Here is a 27041-nt window from a genome sequence, read left to right as displayed (position 1 = left end):
AAAGTCACCTGGGCATCTATTGCTCTGAGTTGATTAGGCCCTAAGAATGTGATGCTACTTGCTTTCAGTTAAAGGACATAATATACCATCTCTGCTAAGCCAAACATTTTGATGCACAGAATCATATCATCATATGCTATCAGTCGCTCTCACATGCATCACAGAAACCACAGTTTCTCCTGGCAGAACGTAGAGAGGTAAACATGAATGAATCTGAATCTATGACCAGAAAATTGGATTGCGGGAGTTGTATAAAAAGGAAAGAAATAAGATCATTTAGGGATTCAAGGAATCTTACAGACGACATTTCCTTTGTGAGACAGCCGTGGGTACTCCCCAATACCAGCTTGATGACAGCTACTTGACAACATTATCAACATTCAGAAGTCAGTAGGGCTTAGAAAGCCAAGTCTCTTGCCAACAAAATAAAAATTACAGCATCACAATGTACAAAGTTCCCACATTCAAGTTCATTTTTATTGGTGCATTACAGCATTTACATTTCCTTCACATTAAAAGCACAAAATTAAAAAGACACTGATCCACAAAAATGCCTTTTCCTCACCATCTTGCACTAGTAACTGCAGCTCTTCTGGATATTTCCGTAAGGTTTACATCATTACATCCTCAGTAAATTTTAATTACATTAAAATCAAAAGCTTTTACATGGATTCTTTTATGGCCCTCAGTGTAATTACCTCCATTAAATACACTTCATTCTTTTGCCGCATTGCAAACTCTCTCCCAACTATTTATCTAGCAGTATAGATATATTTTTGTGGCACTGAATGCCACATTCTATAATCTGGTTAGCTGGGATTCATTTAATGGTTGGCAAGTCTTCTAATTATATCTTAAGGAAATGGGTGGAAATGGCTGGAGGAGGAAGGGATGTCTTCTTCTAAGACATGGTGAGTTCATACAGCATTCTGGAGGAGAGCCTATGTATTTCATTCATTTTTAAGAATTAGGCAGAACGAAATGCATTTAATGCATCACTTAGAAACATTCAGTCTTGTTGTGAGAGGAAACTAGGAAGGCAGCTTTGTTATGGAGGAGGGAACATTGATGAGGAAAATTAAGAATGATTGATGATACCTTAACATCATTATGCGAATCAAGCCAAGCTCCAAATGCATACTGGAACTGTGGCTACATTCAAATCAGAGTGAATCTGCTCTACATAGTGACCAGGCCAATTTTGCCATTGACACTGCAAGCCACAGAAAAGAGCTTGAAATGGTACGGTGGAAGTCAAATGCCCTGCATAGTGAATTGTGGTGCACAAATGGCTTGCTACAAGAGGTTGCTTTCTTGCTTTTGAAATGGACACCATGTTCAGTTTGTTCCTGTAAACTGGGCCACCATGAGAAGTTTTTTTTTAAACAAACCCATATGGATTAAGCCAGAGCTTGAGGGCCACATTCACCAACCTGGGCAACTTTCTGGGGGCCACATATCAGTGGCAAAAGTGGTATGAGCAACAAGCATGAATTTTACCTTCATACAGTATGCTAGCTTCTTCACACTAACACACCTCTCTCGATCCTCCATCAAGCATTACCAGAGTTCAATGACATATTTCAGCCAAGTCAAAACACTCAAGGAACATGCCTGGTCAGGCATGTGGCTTTGGGGATGTATGGCCTAGAGGCGGTCTCAGACAGAGAGGCCTAGATTGCTGCAGTTGCCTCCTGGGCCTGAAGTTTCCCATACAGTCAACTTGACTTGGTAGCCTCCAAAGCTCCACCTGGTTTAGAAACTCCAGATGTGCCAGTGCAGCAACTTTCAGTTTTTATCCCAAATATAGTGACATTGGTGGAGGGCATGTATGAGTAGTACAATAGCAGATTGGGGCCAGCCTCAAAGGAAACGAAGCAGGGGAAACAGACCATTGGAGAGAAACCTTGTGCCTGATCTACTAGTCTCACCAGGACACCTGAAGGCACAGGAGCAGCTAAACCTCCAGGAAAGCTTTTTAAACCCAGGGCAAGTTCAGCAACACCTCCTGCTTAAAGGCCGGTTCCCATGACAAAGGCTTTGGGTGTTCTTCAGGACATTCCCACAGTCCCTCCTCCAACCACAGTTGGCACATATAACATACTAAGGTTTTGAACAGTTTGTTTCATGCATAGACAGATGTCTGAATAAAAAAATTAGAGCACCTCTATAACAGAATTCATTCTGTAAGAATTTTTTTCTCTCAAAAATATAGATCTAGGACCATTGTGAAAATTTCACTAGTAAGACAGTAAAGACAAGTGATTCAGAGTATATGTAAGTATCTGATCATTGGGGGGAATACTGCAAAACGTCCCAAACCCTATAAGGTAGGCAAAAGTTATGTCATTGCATATTCAGGAAAAGTGAATCCTGATACTATTCTGACTTTCCACCCATTCATAATTTCCTTTTCTCTCATACATACAGAGGTGTAAGATCCATATCTCCACAGTATACTTTACATCCCAATATATTTACATAAAAAACACACACAGGAACACAAATGTCTCTTCCTATTAAATTCTACAGGGCTTTTAAAAGAATGTGATTCTAATTTATTGTATATTTTCAGTATATACAATCCTCATTCCGGGTATTTTTTTATTTTACTGTGTGCAATGGATCTATTTTAAAAAGGGGGGTTTATCTGTTCTCACCTCTGACCCAAAAAAATCATAGTTGTCAACCAACAATCACTTCCTTCAGGTAACACCTGACCCCCTGCAAAAAAGGAAAAAATTGGCAAAGAAAATGCTCAGTTTTTATAGGGGGATGTGAACTTGTTAAATTACAGACTAGGCCAATGCATAGTCCATCAGGCACACATTAGGTGTAAGTATAGCTATGGTAGCAATCCCTTCCAGTTGAAAGCACCATAATGGGTAGCATTGATCAAAGCAGCCTCTGTTAGTCCAGCTAGCTGATCAAACCAAAAAATCCCATTGTCAGATTATTACATAAAACATCTTCTTCCCTAGTACGCTTTTAGAAAGATTTCAGCGGCATGTTTTTCTTTCTGTCATCAAAAGGGACATGATTTCACTGCAGTATGACACTTGCACAAAGAATTAATGGAAGAAGAAGAAATAAAGGAGGGAAAGATTAATGAATGTGGATATGCTACATAATTGCTCTGCTCCTATAAGGGTGGCAGAGACCTTCACCAATGCATCCCTAACTAGACTGGGAAAAAGATGCACAAGGCAGCAACCTGGACCACGTGGTTGTATTCATGTCCTGAGGCTGTGAGCATTGCTCCCAACACTGGGTGTGCAGTGTGCAATGAGGGACCGAAGAAAGAAAAATCTCCCTTGAGTCATCCTGCCCACTTGTTATTCACCACACCAAACAGTGGCCAATGACTTTGTGAGTTTTTGCTGAGATATCTGAAATCTGAAGAGGGGCTGATGGAATAATGAACAGGATATAAACCATTTTGTCAGTAGATGCAGTCTTGTGCACACCTGTGAAATATCACAGCAGGTTCACGAATCTGAGGTACAGCCTGAGGTACTACTTATCAAAATACAGTGGGCTAGTTCATACTTCGAACACTGCCAACAACCTTGCATAAGCGAAAGGCTGCACACGAGTGAAGGGTCCCTATGGAGTTCACCAAAGCAGCATGCTCGGCTGGGAGTCCCCGCTTTTTGCCACAGACTTCTGAAATGAGGTCTACGATTGTTCACATATATGCCACTGAGTGCTGCCACACACACACCTTCCCATGCATGCACTTGTAGTAATATAACAGCAGCCTCCCAAACAAGCATAGCTGTCAACTTTTCCCTTTTCTTGCAAGGAATCCTATTCGGAATAAGAGAATTTCCCTTTAAAAAAGGGAAATGTTGACAGCTATGCAAACAAGGTGCTTGGGAAAGTGCTAGATTCAGAATTGCAGATGCAGAAGATAACACAAGTTAATATAGCGTTGGTGGGGGCAGGGAGAGTCAATCTTCCCAAAAACAGATTGCCATGAATGGCAAACTATTAAAATCCCCAGAAAATAAACAAAGGAAGAAAAACCCATTAGACTAATGTGACTCTAGCTCACATATTCACAAAAATGTGGTTTTTTCACCTTCACAATTCAGGATATTTTTGATGTTAGGCTTTTTTGTTTTGTTTCTTTAAAAAAAGGATTACAACTTGCTGTTTGGCAATGAGTTGTCCAGCTTGAATGTAAATTATGCTCTCAAGGGAAAGGGAAAAAAATGTTCCACTAATGTGTTAATATTAAGAGTGTCCAAGTGATCCTATCAATATACGTTATTGCCAGCTGAGAGTTCCAAGGTCTTTGCATAACTGTGCTGTGGACATCTTGCTCGGGAATGACTGATGCCTGCAATCTTGGCCTCCTCCAGCTCTTGCTCTTTTGTATATTTAAAACCATCATTTCATTATAGTCAGCACAGAAGAACGCTGCCAGACTTGATGGGCAGCACAAAGATATTTGCACTGCTATGTGTTAGACAACTGGGAGACACCCAGAATGCTCTTGTAACCGCATACAGAGTTATGAGACATAAAAGAAATAAACCTTTTTGATACATGTTGAATGCCTTCGGAAAAGAAGGTGTGGTGTCAATCACGGTTCAGTATGCCTTTAACTTCTTAGCAGAAGATATTTAATCCCTTTGCAGTCGGTATGGTCCATCCGAGTAAGAGTTGGTCCTGATCCGTGTTCTAGCTCAGCCACAGGTTCACTGGGTGGCCTTGAGCAACACATTCTCTTCCAGCCTCTGCCACCCATCTATAAAATGGGAATAATAATGACCTGCCTCAGACGGCTGTTGGTAAGTATGAATAAGCTAGCACTCTGCACACTGGAAGTGCCATGTAAATAGAGATTAGTAATCATGAGCAGCGTCTCACGGATCTTAGTTCTGTATTTGTCCCCTTAAACAATCATTGCTTTTGCATGGAACAGAGGGCGTGGGAAACACAGGACAGAGGTGTGTGAGGGGAAAGAAAAGGATATGGAAAAGTAAGGGAGGGGTATGGCAGAATCACAGCTGTTTAAGAGACATTTGTTATGCAGAGAGACCAGTGTGGATTGGCGGAATGTATGAAAGGGCTAGAAGTTCATCCTGCATGTGTATTAGTCATACCGGACCTTCTGTTATCCCTTCCAGAGGCAGGCTGGTTGCATTATCCACTGTGGGCGCCTCTTCTTTCTTCAGCACGGTCTGAGCAAGCAGACTGACGTAAGGCTTGTGACAAGACAGGTTACCCAACGGAGGGTAGTGTTGTCTGTAGCAAATGTAAGCAAACATGAGGCCGATGACCCCTCCGACAAAGGCATCTAGATGTGGGAGGGAAAGGAAAACAATATTTGCTTAAAAGTCATGTATTATTGTTAGAACTACAGGAAAGGAAGAAAGGGAGGGAGCCCCCAAATTAGATACAGCATGAACTCACTAGGGCCTTCCCACCCACTTCAGATAGGGGGATAGCTCAGTTAGTGTGGGGAGGGTGGCTTGGTGGCTCTGGGCTACCACACCAGCAGGTACTGAACAATCTTCGCGACACAATAGCTTGTCTTCTTAAACTGGACTGCTGAAATGAAGTCAGCTTGGAATGACCAGAGACTGATTTTAAAAAATGTAGAAGCTCACCTGGTTCAAAACAAAATCCTATGCTCTGCTCAGAGGCAACATGTCTGCACATTAAAATTAATTGTTTGATTAATGCCTTGCTCCTGTTGAAGTTTGGGGTTCTAGTAAAACACAAGTGTCAGCTTCCTTTCCCCCCCATTTGGATGAGACTTTAATGTTAATTATTACCTAGGGTTTTTATTTTGATCATCTTGTTATATTCAGTAAGTCAACTGAAACAAGCAACACACACACCAAAATTAAGAAAGGTAGGAATCACACATGCTTGATTTTTGTTAACCAACATGTTCTGTATTAAAAGGGACCTGGAATAATTTAGCTGCGGAATTCTTACACTTTAGTTTCGTTGGTCAACTTTTGATAGTCAGCAGAAGAAACTGTACACAGAGAATCTGTCTTCAGGTGTTTATTTCCCTACAAGATTGATATTGCAAAGAGGAGGAAGCTGAGGTAACTGCCTCCCTGCCCCCAATGTCCTCCAGCGCTGTCCTCTACATAAAAAAGGCAACCTTCTGTACAGTTACATTCAGTGTAACAGTATGAATTACACTGTTACAAGAGCCTGTTACACTCATGTATGCTTCCTGCATACATTAGAGCCCTAATTTGCTTTATTTTGCAAATACATGTATTTAAATATATAAGGGTTCTGAAGCTGGGGTAGCCAACCCAGTGTTGTGGACTTCAACTCCCAACATGCCTGAGTCATTGCCAGGCTTGCTGTGGCTTATGGGAGTTGTAGTTCATAGCATCTACAATAGCTTTCCCTGTCCTAAAACATGTAAGGAGCTTACACAAGTGCAGCAGACTCCTCACTGCTGAAGTTCACACTCCAAATCATGGCGGATGGCAACAGACAGGTTGAAGAGAAACCCATAGAGGGTTCATATACAATTTCATTGTGATTATTAGCAGTAGCAGAAAACTAATTTGGGGTTTATATCATGTTGTTAGGAAGCCTATTATCTGGAAATGCTATCGCCCTGAAAATCGCGTGCAAAGGTTAAGTGAGAATCACCACCGAACATATGATCTTTAATGACTAGTCCTGGTGCTAACAATTCCACATATTCACTTTAATAGTAACAACTACAATTGCCATGTGGATAGTATAATGACTTGAAAACACTTCATATTAAAGCTGGTCTATGACAGTCATTCCATGCAGCAAAACCAGTTATCACATAAGTACAGTCGTACCTTGGAAGCCAAATGGAAGCCATCCCAGAAGTCTGTTCTACTTCCAAAACATTTGGAAACCAAAGCGCAGTTTCTGATTGGCTGTAGGAAGCCCTTGCAGCCAATCAGAAGCCACAGAAGCCCTGTCAGACATTTGGTTTCCAAAAATAGTTTACAAACCGGAACAGTCACTTCCGGGTTTGGAGCGTTTGGGAGCCAAAACGTTCGGGAACTAAGCTGTTCGAAAATCAAGGTGCGACTGTACTGGGTTATGCTGTTGCTATTACATTGGTGTTAAATAAATGAAATTTGTGCTTTTTAAGACCAACCCAAGCAATTTCCAAGCAACTGTAATTTGAATAGATTTACAAGGTGGCATCCAACTTCAACCTTGTTCATTATTTGAAACCACAAGAGGAAACTAATACTTTGTTCTATCAAGCAATTAGTGCAAAACAAAACATGCCATGCTGAACAATACATATTTGTTTTAATTGATATTGATGACTAACACCCTCTCTCTGGGCATTATCACCCATTTCTTCCACCTTTATTAAACTCCTTTGCACCTATGTGTGCACTCAAATGAGGGGCTTCAGCTACTTATTGCTACTTTTATTATATTTGACACAATAAAACCAGGACATTTAACCAAGATATTAGTGCAATATGCTTGTTCTTGTTTCTTAATTGCATGATTGCTTTCCACAAGGAATTGCAAAAGAAATCTATTTAAATACATGGTTTCATGTTTATAGTCTTTACCCTCAGCCTTTTAAAAGTTCCTACACAGAATTTATAGTGCCCTGTCACTAAATAACCAAGATCTATTTATTTTTCTCCATTTGTGTTCTGCACTCATTATAATTAGCATGCAGTACTTCTCTCCCATCCTCTATCAAGAGAATCTTCTTCCTTCCCTTGAAAATAAATGGTGTCCCAAAGAAGATAAAACAAATTTAACACAAGCAAATACTGGAGATCATCTTGTATTCAAGAGAGCTGTATGCATCTAAGGTTCTCAACGACAACCATATAGAAATGTGAAACAGTGAGCCCCAGGGTACTTGAACAATTACACTTGCACACACACACATTCACTTGCGCAACTAGTAAAATAAGAGACATTTTGGGGGACACATATATAGAGCAATTATTTCATGCAATAAACTTAACACTAATGTGTAGGATAATGAGAAACCTAAGAACATAAGAAGAACTGCTGGATCTAATCCAGCAATTTCCTCACAGTGGCCAACCGGATACCCATGGAAAGCCAGGAGTTTAATTTGAACACCCTGATGAGCATGCTTTCCCCATCTTGCTTGAAAATACCTCATCTTGCACAGGTGTGTTTCCACTTACTTCAAGGGAAACCTGTGAGTATTCCTCTTGAGTGAGAATCTTCTCCCGGGGTGGGCAAATATTTACATGGATTTTATGTCAATTTGCTTTTTTTAACATAGAATTTTATGAGTAGTTAATGAATATTTTATATTTTTTGTATAACCCACTTGGAGATTTTTGTCAATTAAGTTCTATGTAAGACTTTAAAAACAAAAGCCTGAAAGCAGAACCTGAATGCAACCCCACTCTTTGTGGTGCTTCCATTAGCAGCTGGCAAACTAGAAAGCCATTTCCCCAATCCCCCACCTCAAATGGAAGGGCCTGTGACTTTGAACTTTTTGGAACTGCCTCAGAATTATTTTACTTTATTTTTTTATCTCTACAGTACGGAAATAAACACAAAGGATGTCAGAAGGAATAGGCTGTTAGCCCAGATTTAATGCTTGACACTCAGTAGCCTTTTATCCATTATAATTATTTCTGTGTACCTTGTTGGGAAAATAAATTGCAGTCTTTTAAAAAAAGAAAAAAAAAAGAAAAGGAGGGTGGAAAACCTTGTTAAAAGTAATTACCGACCTGCTTGGAATTCACAATGGAGCAAGTTCATCTGCCATCGTTCCACCGTTATGCTATGCTTTCCCATTAGAGTGGAAAGGGGGTCATCATATTAATTTAGTCAAACTTATATATGACTTTTTAGGTGTATGCTGTCCTATTTGCCTTTCACATACAGTACCTGCGTCCCATATGTTATCCCTGTTTGTTCCCCACTGGGCAATAAAGGCTGTTATCACAAGTAATTCAGCACAATTGCCTGTCTCCTCTCATCATAAGAGACAATGACTGAGCAACAAAGCCTGTAGCTGCATTTTACTGAGTCATTTAAGTCTCCCCATTCTGGACGTGGTCCTTTTAGGTAAGTGCTAAGGCCACCTGCAGAAAAACATGTTGTTAATACAGTCCTTGGTTCCCATCAAAAAGCCAGCAGAGTTTTCCCAGTTCTACCTCCTTAAACTTCAAAGACAAGCATAGACAGCCGTAATGGACATAGCAGTAATCCCCTTGGGTACAGTGTATTTCCACCATACAGAAAACGCTCCTGTAATTATCTGCCTCACAGCACACATTTCATTCCATGAATAATTCTGGCTTTTGGCACAGCAGATTTCTTAAGCACATACTTCTAGACTTACCTCTACAGCAGCCTTCGGAATAGTTTTGCCTTTTACACATATACATATGCATACCCACAGGTACACACACATACACATTCTGAACACATCACATGCCCTGCATAGCAGATCAGGGGAAAGCATATTCTACAACATAACATCTATGAATTTGACAACACACTCTCAGTTCATGATATGAGGTTAAGAGAAGACTTCTTGTGTGAGTAGAATTCTGAAATAGTTTTCACTGAACTATCCCCAAGAGCCTTCCAACACACCCTCTACGTGCTCATCCAGATGCAAGACCCACTGTATTCAATGGGTCTTCGCTGTATTCAATGGGTCTTTTTCTAAACCTTTGGTGCATTTATTAGGGAGTTGCGGGACTGTTATCTGACTACCTTTAAACAAACTGAGTTTCTTCTCCTTTTTCTGTATTATCTTAAAATGCAACCTTAAAGCTATTAAAGGATTCATTTTCAATGACTCAGAGCTGGATCAAAACACCAGATGATAAAATTATTCAATCCCTTGTCAAAAACAGAAGATAATCTACTCCCAGACCTTCAAAGTGTAAGATAGGTTATCAGAAAATTGCATTAATAGGCAACACCCAAAATGTGGAGAACGTAGACATTCAGACACAAATGCTGACTATAGCAAATGGTTTTTGTGTGTGTCTGAAAATAGTTATACATTCCCTCACTTCTTGAAAAAACATGCTGACAAATCACATTTAGGAGTCTATTAACAGCCATCTGTTTATTTCTAAAATTCTGGGCATAAGATTCATCTGGGATGCTAATGTTCATATGAATGTAAACATTCACTATATTTTGGATTCACTATGTTAATGTTATATCATCTATAGTATGATGTTACAAATACAGTATTTATCTATATAGTTAACTGCAGATCTAAACTACAGTGATTCTGCTTTCTGCAGGAGATGAAGAATCTGAAAATACAGTTAAGCATCTGATGCCTGGATATAACACATGATGATGTAAATCAAATACATGCATGTCTGTACCTCAAATCAGTACCTATCTATAGTAAAACATAACACAAAAATGGACACATGTAGGCTCAGTAAACTAACAGTTAGAGTGGACCATCATTTCTTTCTACTTTATTATGTAAATAAAAAATATATTTCCAAAGGAATACCCTGGGGTCAGAAAATTTGTAAGGTGGAATGGGGGACAGGTTGGAGCCTCGCCAACTCTGTTCTGTTTTACACTGGCTAAACTAACTGCTGACCTGTAGCCAGAGATCTAGCTTCCAATTTGAAGTCAGGAATCTTGTGAGTAAATTGCTGCTTATGGGATACCCACTGGTGGAAGAGGCCATCAATACCAATCTCCCCTCTAACCTACACTCCTTCTTTCCTTGGAAAATCTGTTCCAGAGGGCTGGGAGACCCCCCAGAGTCACAAGAGAAGTGGGATGGGGAAGAGGAAATTGGCAAAAATGTTCCACAAGCCAGAGCCTCTGCTGGATTATTCATGGAAGAGCAACTCTGAAATTGGAACAGATGTCACTTACAAGCCTACAATTACAAAACTGAACTGGGTCAAAAAGCCTTAACTAATTACCTCTGCCCTGTATTTCATTTAAAAGATTTATTGTATTTTTTTTTTAAAAAAAGCCTATGTGTGGACACTGAATCAGAGCAGTGATTTGTCTTTCCCCTTGGATAAGAATCACTATAGCAGACAAAAAGACAACTGACATAAGGGGGAGATTCCCATGGCTCACCTTGCCAATGATGCTTGTAATCGCACATGCGTGACAGAGCGATCATCATGGCGCAATAGAGAGGTAGAATCGCTGCACAGAGCCGCCAGCTTTTCCCACGGCCTTTCTCGGTAAAGCAATGCAACTTCCCAGCCAAGTAGAAGGTGGTGAAGCCAAGGCCTGAAAATGCAACTGCCAAAGGAAAAAGAAAATGTAGAACCAGGTAGCAGATGAGAGGTAGCAAAGAGGCTGCTTAGAGAGTTGTGCATCTAGAAATCCAGTCCTTTTGCTGCAGGGAAGCAACAGCTAATGATGAGATCTTAAGCTCACAGTGCATCATCGTTAAGGATCTCTTGTGATTTCCAACAACTGGTATTCAGGGGCATTTTTCTGTATCTGCTCTCATACGACTTATTAGAGACTTACATTTTCTCCATCTTTTTTATCTGCAACAACCCCTAGGTACATTCTAGTTTCTTCCTGTTTTATTGCAATAGATTCACCTCCATAGCAATACCAGCATTGCTTAATTCAACTCTCCCCCCCCCCCATGGCACATTTCAATCATTTGTGAATATTTACATAATGTTACTCTGGTAAATATTATGTAAATATTCATAAATGGCTGATATCTATCAAGATGCACATGTAATTGGCTTTAGGTAATGTGCGATGCTGACATTATTTATTTATTTTAAAGATTTCCTTACCATCTTTCTTTTTAAAAAAATGTCAAAGTAGTTCACTTACTTTTTTGAAAAACAACAACAACAACACACACACACACACACACACAAAATAGAATAAAACAAGCAATACAGCATCAGCTATAAACCAATGCAAATCTCTGTAAGCTGGTAGTAATGACCAGTGAAGGCCTGGGAGAATAAATAATTTTTTTAGCAGGTTCTGATAGCAAAGCACCATTGGTGCCTGCTTTCTTTCAGTGGGGAGTTTGTTCAATACACTGGACTCCACCAAAACAGAAAGGCCCTGCCCCTGCTTGCTGTGAGCTGGATCTCATCAGGATGGTCCTCAGCAGGTTGTTTTGGAGCTATTTTTGGCAAAAACAAGACTGCCAACGTGGGTTGCCATACATCTGGACATTTCCCCCGATTTCTGCCCAGATACTGTTTCCGACTGCAGTATTCTGTGGTTGTCTGGGAAATTCCAGACGCATGACAACCCTCCAAGGGCCTCATTAGAAGATCTTAGTGAAAGAGCAGGTCAATATGGAAGAGGGCCAGTGGTTGATGGTGGGCTGGGATGGCAACTCTTGGTGGGGTGAGCTAGCACCTTATTGGCTCCACCGGTGCATTTGCACAGCAGAACTCCTTGCCACTTTTCCTCTTCCAGCTGCTGGTAAGTCAGGTGGGCATCTACATTCCACTCCACCCTAGTATCCACTACTGGAGAAGGCATTTCCTCAGATAAACTGGTTTAATCTTTATAGGTCAGTACCAACACCTTACACCTGACTGTGGACAGCAAACTGGCAGCCAGCACAGTTCTTTTAAAAGCGGTGTCTCAAGATCATGGCAAGTAACTTAGCAACTTAGCCACGCCATTCTGCACCAACAGCAGCTTCTAGGCCAGTCTTAAGGGCAGATCCTTTTGTTGTGCCTGGTTTGTGATGCCTTGTCCTCAGGTTATTCAGGTTGGCTCTGGTGTGTCTATAAAAGGTAATTCCAAGAGTCCTGGGATAACTGGTGAGGATTCCCATCTCTAATTAAGGGGTTCCATTGCCAAAAGTGGGAACCAAAATATGAAAAATAAATGCAATTTCTCACTTGATTTAAAGGCATTGCTTACAGGGTGCTCTCTGGCTATCCAAGTAAATGGGAGTTGTGTTTACACATAGAGCATGTGAGGTAATTTAAATGGAATAGCTACTGTTATTGCTCGCAAAGCACTTAAATAAAAATCCCCATTAAATTCAAGTTCAAATATAATAATTTACACCTTTGATTTCTATAAACTTGCCACAGGCCTCCACTCGTCCCACTGTACATACCTTCCCATACAAAATGAAAAAAAGAAAATATAATTACTTCAGTGCACTACAGATGAAGATGCAATTTTAGCTGAAATTATAATAGTTGGTTTTTTTTAAGCATGCTCTAATTTGAAGCCTGCAAGCGTTTGTGCACAATTACTAAAGAGCTGCTTTTTGCCTTTAATCACAGCAATACATCACCTCTTTGAAACAAAAACAACAACGGGGGAGCCCAGATACCAAATTCTCTCATGATGATTTCAAAAAAGTCTTGCAAAGATGCAGCAGCAGGCCAATGTACTGCAAGGAAGGAAGTTAGTGGAAGTAGCAAAATGCATTGATCACATCAACAGCTGATTTGCATGAAGGCATATAGGAATTATAATTCCTATAAAACCTAGGGGGAGCACTGGTGAATAGATTGTCCCTTGAGCACAAGCTGTCAGTTTTCAAAACCACAATTTAAGTCAGAGTGATTACTGAAAACCCCTCTTGTTAGGGGTTTGCCCCACCTCTGAAAAGATCTGTGGGAAACGCACAGTGCTAAGAATTATAAACTTCATCATGCAAGCCTATTCTCATGAGATTGTTTCACGTGAACACTTCCAAAGGGGTCAGAAAAGTGGGTGAATCTTTTCTGTGGCATAACACTTCTTTGGTATAATGTCTTCTTTCATTTAGCATCAATGAAGGTCAATTTCTACACATAAAAAGAATCAGCAGCTGCAATTTCCATCGGGACGGCAGCTCCTTACAGTTTTATAGTTATGCCTTGTCTAAAGATAAAACACCTCTCTCAATCAGCCTCCCAACTGAACTTGCCATCGATTTGAATCTGTGATTAAAAATGCATTTGTTTTGAGGGATGAAATGTGCCAAAAGCTTCAAAAGCAAATGCCGTTTTGGCCTTTGTTTTCAGAAGCAATGCATGCAAGATAAAAGGGTTAACAAAACTCCAGTACTCAATAATTATGCCTTTGTGGGTGGCGCTGTGGGTTAAAGCCTCAGCGCCTAGGACTTGCCGATCGAAAGGTCGGCGGTTCGAATCCCCGCAGCGGGGTGCGCTCCCGCTGTTCGGTCCCAGCGCCTGCCAACCTAGCAGTTCGAAAGCACCCCTGGGTGCAAGTAGATAAATAGGGACCGCTTACTAGCGGGAAGGTAAACGGCGTTTCCGTGTGCGGCTCTGGCTCGCCAGAGCAGCGATGTCACGCTGGCCACGTGACCCGGAAGTGTCTTCGGACAGCGCTGGCCCTTGGCCTCTTTGAGTGAGATGGGCGCACAACCCTAGAGTCTGTCAAGACTGGCCCGTATGGGCAGGGGTACCTTTACCTTTTAGGAGTACAGTAGGGACGCAGGTGGCGCTGTGGGTTAAACCACAGAGCCTAGGATTTGCCGATCAGAAGGTCAGCAGTTCGAATCCCTGCCACGGGGTAAGCTCCCGTTGCTCGGTCCCTGGCTCCTGCCAACCTAGCAGTTTGAAAGCACGTCAAAGTGCAAGTAGATAAATAGGTACCACTCTGGCGGGAAGGTAAACGGCGTTTCCGTGCGCTGCTCTGGTTTGCCAGAAGCGGCTTAGTCATGGTGGCCACATGACCCGGAAGCTGTACGCCGGCTCCCTCGGCCAATAAAGCAAGATGAGCGCCACAACCCCAGAGTTGGTCACGACTAAACCAAATGGTCAGGGGTCCCTTTACCTTTACCTATAGGAGTACGATGCCTATTCTTGGCTACTGGCAATTTAGGGAAAGTTTAAGTGAATGGAGGCAAATGGAGAAGGAAGCAAATGGTATCCTATTGGTTACTAATTCCTCTGTACTGAGCAATTAGGATAATGTAATGGAGTTGGGCAGGGAAGATCTGGATTACCATCAGTCATTTGCCTAGCTAAAATCAGTCATTTGCCTAGCTAAAACACTCCTGGTTTAACAAAGCATAGTATATTAAACCAACACTCTCGTTCTGCTTTCCGTGCTTCCTCCTCCCCTCTACTCTCTCATGCAAAATAAATAAATAAGCCACAGTTTCTGATTACATCAGAACTGAGAAACTGTGGTTCAGTCTCTGACTACAAACCAGGATATCAAACTGGGCTCTGATTGTTGCTTGATATCCTGGTTTGTAGTCAGAGATAAAACCAGAGCTCCCCAGCCACATTTTCAATGTGTATCCCTGGTATTAAAATGAATGGGGTGGAATAATATAATGACATCATAACATGTCATTTACATAATTCCTTGCGTGAATTATGTAAGCTCACACCCTCCAACATTTCTCCAATGAAAATAAGGACGTCCCATCCATAATGATAATTTTACTATTTATACCCCCACAACATTTTACTGGGGTGGAATCTACACACATAAAAAAACGCTGTGCTTTTTAAAGAAACGTTTTGAAAAATACATTGAATTTGGCATAGCCAAATGTCACATTTGTATATTGCACTTTACAACACATTTAAAACATTTTATTTGAAGCTGTATAGCTGAGTCCTGGGTTGCCCCAGCCACTCTGGGTAGCTTCAAACACATATAAAAACATAATAAAACATTTAATATTTAAAAAAATCTTCCCAATACAGGATTGCCTTCAGATGACTTGGGGGTCAGATAACTCCATACCCTCCAACATTTATTCAATGAAAATAGGGACATTCTAAGGAAAAGTGGGACATTCCAGAATCAAATCAGAAACCAGGATGGCTTCTCTAAATCAGGGACATCCCTGGAAAATAGGGACACTTGGAGGATCTGTAAGCTATGCAATTTCATCACAGAGGACAGGCAGACAAGTAATGTAGTGTTTGGTGGAAGATGAATTGCAGCAGAATGGAAACAGTGTTGCATGCAATGAATACAGGGTAGGACAGATAATTAGGCCTTCTTACATTTTTATATGCAATAAATAAATATGAATAATTTCTATTCATAAGAGGGTTTGGTTGCCGGCACACAGTTGGGTTCAAAGCATGATAAGTAATATTTTTGCTGGCAATTAACTTTTATGGTCTTATGTAAAAGGCTTAATGTTTTGTTACACTAAATCTTAGTGATACTTCCAATTGAGTGTCAGTGGTGAGGAGATATCCCCTCTCATGTAGAAGGGGAGATGGGAATCTTGTGCAGGGGTGCGGAGAGTGACTGTCACATTTGGGGTACCTGCCACAGAGCTGTCTCAGGGAAGGGTATTGTAAAATAGTGATGAAAATGGTAAAATAGCTTACAAGTCATTTTAATAATCTAAATGGGCACTTGAAAATGATAGACAGATGACAGATAGATGATGATAGATGATAGATAGATAGATAGATAGATATAGATAGATAGATAGATAGATAGATAGATGATAGATAGATGATAGATAGATAGATGGTTGATAGATAGAGATAGATAGATGATAGATAGATGATTGATAGATAGATTAGATAGATAGATGATGATAGATGATAGATAGATAGATAGATAGATAGATAGATAGATAGATACAGATAGATGATAGAGAGATAGATAATAGATATAGCTAGAATCATTATGAGTTTTCCTCCAGCCTCATAGAAACCAGAGATAATAGGCAGCTTCCTTGATGTTTCGCTTTTGCAGAACGGATAGTCTCAGGAGGGGTCCCAGAGTATGACATATTATTTTTTCCTTTTAACTACACAAAGGCAACATGAAGAAGGCACAAATTATCACATCCACAGGGTTTCCAGGCCTTATTTTAGGGGGGGGGAGGCAGGCTTTAATGCTTTTCCCCCCTTTGAGAAGAGAACAAATGTAATTGGGGGTAAGGGGCAAAAGTCTGTGAAACAAATCAGACTGAAATGTATTACGACTGAATCAAACAGACTATGTGGAGCTGTTAATGTCAGATGTGAAGTAGAATTTGTTCCTATAACTAAGAATTGTTTAGGAATGGAGTTGTGTGGGTTTTTATTATTATTATTGTTTGGTTTTCATTTAAGAGAACTGACCTAATTCATACCTCCTAGACTAAGCATTGGGGTTTTTTGTATGAATGGTATAACAAATAGTTCAGTGTTGAATTTGTGGGGAAAGTGGCTGAATTTAGTTTGCTGGGAATGACATTTCAGGGCTCTTTACATTTCATTGTCCCCACATTGTGTTTTGTATAGTTGTAATATTTTAATGCCATTTGATGCCGGTATGTTAGAGGGAAAGCACTTGTGATGTGGTCCACCTATGAAATGGAGTCTAATCTAGCTGTTACAATCAATATAGCTCTTTCCTCTTCCCTTTATTAAGTATTATCTTTTGGCTGTGTGAAAACTGGTACATAATAGAAAGTACATGATAGGATTGAACCAGAAGGTGAATATCTAGCAAACTCTGCCTTAAATTGTTAAGCTTATTCCTTTAAGGTGAAGGGGATGAGGGCAAATATTGACACTTACAGTCCTGAGTACCATCAAATCTTTCCTGTCACGTGGAGCTACTACTCTTGTGCAAGATGACTAACTGAGGGAACCCTGCTGTGTTGTGTGGCTATGAAACTAAATACAATTTTTTGCCAGCCCTAGCCTTTCTAGTGAAATATTTATTGTTAAGATTGATTTTCCCAGCTGTGCAACCATCCAAATTTGGGTTATTTATCCAACAACCAGTGCACATAATGTTAGCAGAAAAGAAAAGAAATGTAATTATCAGCAGTTTGAAAGCTCTCTAGTCTTGAGATGCATATGGATTTTGAAATTGTCGAATAGCTGTGCATTGTCTGTAGACTAATTCTCAGTTTGATAAGGTGAGGGTGTAATTAGTAAAATAAATAGGAGTGGTAATATTATGTCCTAAGGACTTGGGGATGCTGTTTCCTCTGCCACAAATTAGCTTTGCTTCTTCCAATACTATACTTTGTTTTACTACACTCTATACATTGTGAGGTGATCAGCCTGTGGTCACAAAGTAATAGGGGCTTATGGCACACCTGCACAGTTGCAAAAGGATCCAGAGGATGAGTCATGGCATACAGAAGCCAGCCTCTCTCTCATATGCAACATACTGCTGCCAGGCACCTGGCTCAATATTGTTGTTTAGTCGTTTAGTCGTGTCAGACTCTTCGTGACCCCATGGATCAGAGCACACCAGTTACCTGGCTCGATAGTACAGCTGATTCTCAATAGTACAACTGATCTGCATTTTCAAGATGGGGAGGTGGTGAGGCATTTTTCTACTAGGACCCTGCATGTACCCCATGATTAACCTTGTAACCATAATTGTGTTTTTAAAACAGTCCCATAGTTTTCTCAGTCTGTCCTCGGTTCACTCTGTGATTTGAGTTTCAATTCACTCTGCGTAAATCAAAGCTCTGTGTTTCACATTCATTCTTAAGGGAAATCTAAAAATGAATATAATTTTTTTCCCTTTGGGCAGAAGCGTATTAAATTTGCAGGCACAGAAACTCCTACTGAGTGGGTTAAACCTGATGGCACAAAAAATGCTTTTGTGAAAATGGTAAAAGGCCCCTAAGAATGCTAGCTAAGTTCATATGTAATGGCAAGTATGGTTTGACTGGTGGTACCACCAGAATATTAGACATACATGTTTTCCTCTTCCTCCCCACATCATGCACTCTTGATTTGCTCCCTCACTTCCTTGGCTGAGGAAATCTATGCTCTGCCATTACATTTGAACCAGTGAAACTATGGTTTCTGCAAAGTAGGAAGTAAGGGAAGGAACTAGAATATGCAAAGAGAGGGAGTGTACAAGCCCAGATGTGGGAAATAGCAAAACCATAGCTTGCAATTATGTGAGAATCAAACCACTATTTGATTGGTTTCATGAAGGACAAGGAGGAGGAAGCTTAGGCATGGAAATGCAGCACTCAGTAGAGTGAAAAGGAAGGGGGAGGCAAAGGTAAATATTGGGGGATTTGATGTGGTTGGATTGAGATAGGTTATTGTAGTGGTTCTAGGGGTTGCTCGTGCGTAAGCCGGTGCAAACACCTGGCTGGGTTGCCTGAGTGAACCTTTTCTGTCCGGACAGCCACTCACCCGTGGCTGTCTCAATCGCTGGCAGAATCCGTCAGTGGGCGTTTCTTAAACTTCTTCCAGCAAAGAAGCTCTTTGACGCCTAGTCTCCTCCTACTCTCTCTGCGCGAAAGCCTTCTGCGCAAGGAGGGCGTAGGCAGCGGAGGACCCCTACTCTCCCCGCTGGTCCCCGACAAGGAGTCATGGGACCGCCTCGCCGCTTCCCCCATCTGCCCCCCTTCTCCACTGGTGCTACACTGATTCTCTTCCCCAGAAGATGGGCTGCTTCTCCCAATCCCGGGTCGCTCTCTGGAATCCCTCTGGATTTTGCTCTCTCCCTCCAGCACTGATGGCAGTTCCCTGACAGTTATGTACAGTCTGATCAAAATTATCTCACTATCTTATTTTCTCAGCAATTTCTTTCTTTCCACAATGATTAAGGAAAATGAAAAATCATTTGAGAATAGGTCATGAAGAAAGCACATTCAGTAATCCTATTAACCAAGGAGATACTCAAGCAAAGTATATATTTTTAAAATGCAAAGTATAAATTCATCACCTCCATCGAACCATGCAGACACAAACACACACACAATTCTAATAGACCTATACAAGCTAACAAATAAAGCTGGAAAACGTCATATTAAAGTATTAACTGCAGTACTTTAAACAAGGTTTAGATTCTACTTTTGCTCCATTATCAACTGCCTTTCCCCCTAGTTGTGAAGAATTAATATTCTGAGGCGGTCCATGTAATGATTTGACATACTACAACTCCAGTGAAAACAGGAGAAAACAAATGGCAAACAATCATCAGAAAGTTTGTCAGGCTTTGATAAATCTACTATTAACATAAGCTCACTGTTTTCAAACCTTGATACTAGGAATACACCTATTCCAAGTCCATTCATCTTGGTGGATCTTGGGTTTGGTGTTAATAGGAAAATAAGAACCCTTGTACCAAGTGGGACTTACTTCTGAGTAAACACACTTGTGTTTTACATACTGTAGTGAACACTTAAGTCTATTGCACTATGTGTAATTGTCATTTGAAGAGGGCTCATGTTGAATGGATGAGAAAATAACCTGCAAGCCAATGGTCTCCATTTCCTTTTGTCTGCCAAAACCAAACAAAAAGAAAAACCCCCACAGAAGTATGGCTCATTGCATGATCTCCACATGAGGGAGGGCCAAAGCAATTTTTCTCCTCAAAGAGTTCCCCTATCTTTTCAATGCTGAGAAACATTCCATCAACCCACCATAGGCAGAGGTGAAGCAGTGCACATTCATTTCACCCAGGTTCTCACGGTGAAGTAATACAAAACAGTATTTATCGTCTGCTTTGTAATAATTTAAGGGGCAGAAATTCACTGGGGGAGTTCACTGCTCTCTCCGCTTAGGACTCTGCAGTATGTCAGCAGCAATGCCAACCCTGACAAACACTGGAAATATTACAGGGTTTACTTTCTCTAGGCCTTTTGAAGCTATAAGTAAATGCTGCAGAGATAGAGGAAACAAAGCAACTGGGGCAGATCATTCCATGAACACTGTTCTTCTGTGCTGCCTGGCAGTGATGATAACAGACTGGCTTTCCTCTAGGCTGCTGAAGCCTATGGAAGACAGCAAGATGAAACAGAAACCATAAAATATTTGTATATAATATGAATTATAAATATTTAAATCATGTAAAATGATTCAATAGACTTAAATAAGAACATAAGAAAAGCCTGCTGAATCAGGCCAATGGTCCATCTAATCTATTATCCTGTTCTCACAGTGGCCAACCAGATGCCTGTGGGAAACCAGCAAGCAAAATTTGAGCACAACAGTCTTCTGGTTTCCAGCAACTGCTATTCAGAAACATTGCTGCCTCCAACTGTGGAGGCAGAACATAGCCATCATGGCCATGACTCTTTCCTCCATGAATGTGTCTATTCCTCTTTTAAAGCCATCTAGGTTGGTTGCCATCACTGTCTTCAGTAGAAGTTCCATATGCACTGAGTGAAACGCTTTTATCGGTCCTGAATCTTCCATCATTCAGCTTTGCTGGATGCCCATAAGGGGTTAAATTCATTGGATGTCCACATTAAGACATACCTAAGCAGCTTTCCGGGATGCAGGTGGTGCTGTGGTCTAAACCACTGAGCCTAGGGCTTGCCAATCAGAAAGTCGGCGGTTCGAATCCCCGCAACGGGGTGAACTCCCGTTGCTCAGTCCCTGCTCCTGCCAACCTAGCAGTTCGAAAGCACGTCAAAGTGCAAGTAGATAAATAGGTACCACTCCGGCGGGAAGGTAAACAGCATTTCTGTGCACTGCTCTGGTTCACCAGAAGTGGCTTAGTCATGTTGGCCACATGACCCGGAAGCTGTACGCCAGCTCCCTCGGCCAATAAAGCAAGATGAGCACTGCAACCCCAGAGTCGGTCACAACTGGACCTAATGGTCAGGGGTACCTTTACCTTTACCTTTAAGCAGCCTTCCCAACCTGCTGTTCTCCAGATGTTTTGGACAACAGCCAACAACATCCCTGACCATTGGCACTGCTGGCTGGGACTGACAGAAGCAGCAGTTAAAAATGTTCAGAGTGCACCTGGATCTGTAAAAATTGTGAAAGGCTGAAACTAAAGCTCAATTGTTTATCAGTGCTCCCAGCCTATTTGGTTGCAGTGGTGGAAAGTGGGCAACAGGTTCATGCCTTGCGGAACAATTGTCTAGCATTGTGATTTGGAAAGGACTCCCATCTGCTTAGAACCCTCTCAACATGGACCTATCTCTCAATAAACCCCTGAACATGGGTGAGCATTCTGAGGTACAGCCTAGGGCACACTCTAATCTAGGCAGGGTTGTTGGGACTAAAACTTCATCCATGTAATAAAGCATTACAGCCAAACTCCTCTGTGGTTGTTCATTTACAGGGAAAGATCAGTCATGGCAAAAAAAACACCCTGATTTTCAGGGAAGCTTGGTCATCATGGCTGATTGTCTAATTAAGGAACACCTAATAAATACCCAGGGACATGGGTGGCGCTGTGGGTTAAACCATAGAGCCTAGGGCTTGCCGACCAGAAGGTCGGCGGTTTGAATCCCCGCGACGGGGTGAGCTCCCGTTGCTCGGTCCCTGCTCCTGCCAACCTAGCAGTTCGAAAGCACATCAAAGTGCAAGTAGATAAATAGGTACCGCTCCGGCGGGAAGGTAAATGGCATTTCCGTGTGCTGCTATGGTTTGCCAGAAGCGACTTAGTCATGCTGGCCACATGACCCGGAAGCTGTCTGCGGACAAACGCCGGCTCCCTCAGCCTATAGAGCGATATGAGCACGCAACCCCAGAGTCAATCACGACTGGACCTAATGGTCAGGGGTCCCTTTACCTTTACCTAATAAATACCCAATAAACCCCAAGGTGTGAAAGAAGTGATCTTCGCTTAGAAAAGTGGTTCGGCATGATTGTTGCATGCAAACTTGGAGTGAATTTTCATTGATTGATTTGCACTTTTCATATCTAGAATGTGCAAAGCACAAGCTTGTTAGACTGATGCATTAAACCTCAATGGGTGGTATTCTGTGCTAGTCCTGCTCAGAGTAGCCCTACTAAAGTTAATGAGCATGACTAACTTGGGTTTATTAATTTCAGTGGATCTACTCTGAATAGGGCTTAGATACAACCTAAATACAACTAATATGTGCATGCAGCATTTTTTGTATAAAATGAAACAAAAATCGTATTCTGATTTTAATACTGCAAAGCAACATGTATGACAAATTGGCTCTTTCTGTATACAGTTGTCACAGAATGTCTTAGCTTGAGGCAGCAGATGGTAAATATTCATGTGTTGATTTCGTTGTGATACAGATATGTCTCCGAAGAGTCTTAACTCAGATTTGAGCTGGCTCTTCCCTTTAATATGTTACTTTTTTAGATCACAGAGGCCACAGAACAGGGGAAAGATTGGGAAGCTTAAGCAAAAAAAAAAGTAAAGCAGTGATCGTTTTCCTCTCCCACAGGCATTGTAAGATGTGAATGCATCCTCTCCCTCCCTCCCTCTCTTTCTCTCTCTCTCTGAGAGAATTCTGGAAGAAAATAATTCAGGGTGAATATTTATTATTTATAAAGCACCAGAAGTGTGCCAGGTTTTTATTTATTTATTTGCAGAAACAGATGCACAAGAAATTTGCAGAGGAAGCTCCTGGACAGACAGATTTTTGTCCACATTTTAACCGACAAAAACAGGAAGGGTCTGATGAGGGCAAAAGCTCTAACTGCCCCAATCTTCCCTTCATTTGCACCTGAGGCCCAGAACCAGAAAGGGCAACAAAACAGTGGCACAGGTAAGGACCTTGAAAGACACTTCATGGCTGTGCAAAACTGACTTCTTTAAGTGCACCCTTACTGTCTCACTTCGGAGACTGGAAGGAGAGCAGCCATCTAGACAACATGGATTGGCTCCAGATTTCACAAAATACAGGCAACCCCTGATTTGCAGATCCCATTCCATCCTCATTCTGCTCTCTTCCAGATTCAAAACGACCCACACGTCTGCGGTTGCACGTCAATTGCATGCACCCAAAATGGTCACAGCCTGTTAGTTCTGCGGCCCATAAGCATGACACACATTTGAACCCACGCATACCTGGCAACATGTTTCTGCATGTCAGTTGGTGAATACAATATAGTTATCATAATGAACTTCTCCTACTTTATGTAGGGTAAGTCGATGAATGCTTCTCAACACCAGCACATTCCCCAGCCATTAAACGCTACCAAAACAGCCAGCCAGCCAGTCGACAAACAAAACAAAACAAACAAACAAACAAACAAACAGAAATAGGAGAACAAAAATATATGGCCAAACATCTGAAGGCCCCAATTACATGGCTATCATTTTAAAGCTGACTTCCGTAGTCGGGTACTAATCTTCTAGTACTGATACTTGACTTTGGAAAGCTTGACTTACAAGTCTTTGCAATGTGTTACTATGCGTAACATGTAACCTTTTGGATCTGCTGCCAATGCAGCTGTGTTCTGAGTACTTGGAAGTGCTGTAATAACTGATACCCTCCCCCCCATCTGCCCCTTTCAATCCCTGAAAAAAAAAATATGTGTGTGATGATGGTGAGGAACAGTTGAGACTTTCAGGGGTGGTTGGCTACCCTTAGCAACCCATCAGTATTCCCTTGGAAATTGGGAACAGAATGTCCCAGGGGAACAGAGCTACACCTATAATACAGCCCTGGTACCTAGTGCATTTCTTGCTTGTCTCCTGCAGTGGGCTGACATACCATACCTTGAGAATGCTAGGTCATAGAATTGTAGAGTTGGAAGGGACCTTAAGGGTCATCTAGCCCAGCCCCCTGCAACCTCATATAATATTGCAATGTCTGCTGAAATATGAGCTGCATCCGATGAGCATATATTACTTTGCACTAAAGAAGAAAATTATCACAATTTCTAAATGGCAGAAAATTACAGAATTGCCAAAACACCAATTTACAAAGCTGCCCGAGCAACAGCAAGAGACAAATGATCCAGCGCTTTTGTTTATAGAGCCTGATACTTGCCATGATTACCATCTATTTTCCAAATGCAAACAGATAACATTCATCATTGGAATGGCACAACAACTTGCTACAATTCTAGAAGGGGTTTTACACTGCGAGCTTCACACTGTTCCTGCAACTGGATAGATGTCTCTCTCCTTAAGGAAAATGCATGACATCAGATGGAAGCCGAAATTACAATCTGACTGTGCAACCAAAAGAACAGTTGATGGATGTACATTTCAAGGTCAACATTCTGGACTTATTGGCACAGGAACAATACCTTTGTGAACAAATCAGATAATAAACCAGGACAGAACGGTATGTTCTCACATTTTTTTATATGCAGAGTAGCAGAGAAAGAAGGCAGTGAACCTTTCAAAAGAAGGTATATGAATATTATGAATATGAGACAAAACGTAATAAACAAACAATATAGCAGACATTGGTGATAGGATTTTACAATGATACATAACTTACCAATGCTAGATACAGTATGTGTTCCTCACAGGATCCCTGTAAGGCTGGCCAGTCATATAATCTCCCTATAAAATATGGGAGACTGAGCTCCAACACCCCAACAGTGTTGACACTTCTCTAGAACTTTCCACATTTGGCAGCTGGGTCTGCGATTATCCATTTAAATTTCCCACAATGCCCTGGAGTGACACTAACTTTTGGCATGGACGTGGCCAACTGAAGTGGCACCTCCCAGCTGCCCTTGAAGGTTTCTTCTTATCCTATGAGGTTCACCAGGGGGCATTTTGCCCAGGACCACTCTCAGACTCAGAGCCTGCCCTCTAGGGTATGTAGGTATGTGAAGTCAGGCAGGTTGGAAAGCAAGCAAACCAAACAACCAAGAAACAAACCAAAAACACCTTTTGCTGAAGCATTTGTTACAGAGCGTTTATAGCTGGATTTGGATTTTTTATGTGAGGAACACTCAAAATAACTAAACCCATGCAGAAAGTTTGCCTTTCTACTAAGCACATTTATCCTTTTCATGCATTGTACCTCTGTAAGAGGTAAAGTACTGCTTATTAAAGTCAAAGGAGAGCACAAGTGGACATTTTTTACCAGTCTTTTGGGATTTGTGTTTTATTGGAATCTTCCCAGTCTCCAATTACCTATAGCAAGCTTTTTCATCTCCCAAGTATGTATGAGACAAAGGTGTGTGGAATTACCTTTGGGGAAAATGTAGCAAATATTGTTCAAACTGAACTGGGTCATTTATAATAGTATTACTTCAGCCAACAATGGGACTTCTTTTTTGCTTTCTCTCATAGAACGATATTTAATTTGGCGTTTAGTCACAAGCTGCTATGATTCTTCTCAATCCTGCTTTCTTGTCTGCTATTTTTAGCTTAATCATTTGGTTCCTTTCAGTTTCTTTGCCTTTCTTCCCAGAAGCCAGACCGGTGATTAATTTTCCTCATAAGATTTACTTCATCGGGTTCCTATATAATATTTGAGGCCGCGCATTTTTTATTTATTTAAAAGTTTCTTGAATAATAAAAAGCTAATAAACATTAAACTTTAAACAGGAGTTTTGTTTCTCCTCTGAAGCTTCCACCATGACCAATGGTAGGTAGCTGAAACTGGGGCAGGAACTTAGCTAATTAACTAATAATGTTTGCATCCCGAGGCCCTCAAGCCCTTCCCCTGAAAATAACTTCACACTGACTTGTAATTTTAGTTTAAGTTATTGGGCAAAATTTAGGCCACAACTTTATTGATTACAGCAAAGTGAACGGTGTTGGCTTAGGCATTGGCTACAGACTATAACAGACTTCTGCCTCTCTGTATGGAAGTCTGAAAGGGTTAAAACCAAACGAGGGAGCAACATCGATGAAGACCAACGAAGCTCACCCCGGGGTTCCTGTGGTCCTGGCATGGCCCTAGCCCCTCAAGCGGACTTCGGACGAGATCCAGGACCCCCAGATTCCTTTACCGGAATACCCTTATTCATGGAGGGGCAGGTGATGGCCACACCTCCTCTCTCACACACTTCAATAAGCCAATGCCTAACTGCCAAACCTTACAAAGTTGTGACGATTGCTAAGGGGGTAGGCGAAAACCAAGTGGCTACATCCAATCTGCCAAATGGAATAATTCCTACCCAGCCCCTGCTCCAAAGCAGGTGACCCAATCCAAAGCAAGGCCAAAGCAGCAGCACCTAAAATTAGGGAGGGAGGGTGGGTGTTCGGCAGCGCGATGCAAGTTCCCCCAGTTACACCGCACTGCAGCTTTTATAGGCCCCAGGAATCGCGCCAACTGCCCAGATTGGCCCAAGCAGCCTGGCACGATCCCGGGGCCCAACGGTTAAGGCTTGGGCCGTGCCTGGCAACAACTCTCCCAGTGGGGTGGCTTAGGGGCCTGTGCGCAACCAGGACCCTCCATTAAGGAGGATCGCATATCCAGTGCTATTTTTCTTAGAATGGCAATGGTGCCCACCTGAGAGGTGCCGAAA

At 41.5% G+C, this 27041-nt stretch overlaps 1 protein-coding gene across 2 annotated transcripts in view; it reads right to left on the bottom strand.

The window, feature by feature from the left end:
- Positions 1 to 458: 458 nt before the first annotated feature.
- PLPP4 (phospholipid phosphatase 4) overlaps positions 459 to 27041 on the bottom strand; it is an 89724-nt gene continuing 63141 nt past the window's right edge. Inside the window, exons 6-8 of one of the 2 annotated variants that reach the window (XM_083439753.1) lie at positions 11080 to 11250; positions 5120 to 5308; positions 459 to 4756 (exon numbers count right to left, since the gene is read on the bottom strand). In XM_083439753.1, coding sequence (XP_083295879.1) covers positions 4707 to 4756; positions 5120 to 5308; positions 11080 to 11250 — 410 coding nt within the window. In that variant the 3' untranslated portion in view covers positions 459 to 4706. Of the gene's footprint in view, positions 5309 to 11079; positions 11251 to 27041 lie in introns of both variants that reach the window. The other variant, XM_083439754.1, reaches the window with a different exon arrangement.

Source organism: Podarcis tiliguerta (assembly GCF_965153285.1).
Source record: "Podarcis tiliguerta genome assembly, chromosome: 5".
NCBI lineage: Eukaryota > Metazoa > Chordata > Lepidosauria > Squamata > Lacertidae > Podarcis > Podarcis tiliguerta.
The sequence above is the reverse complement of the archived record's forward strand: the minus strand, read 5'-3'. Positions and strand labels throughout refer to the sequence as shown.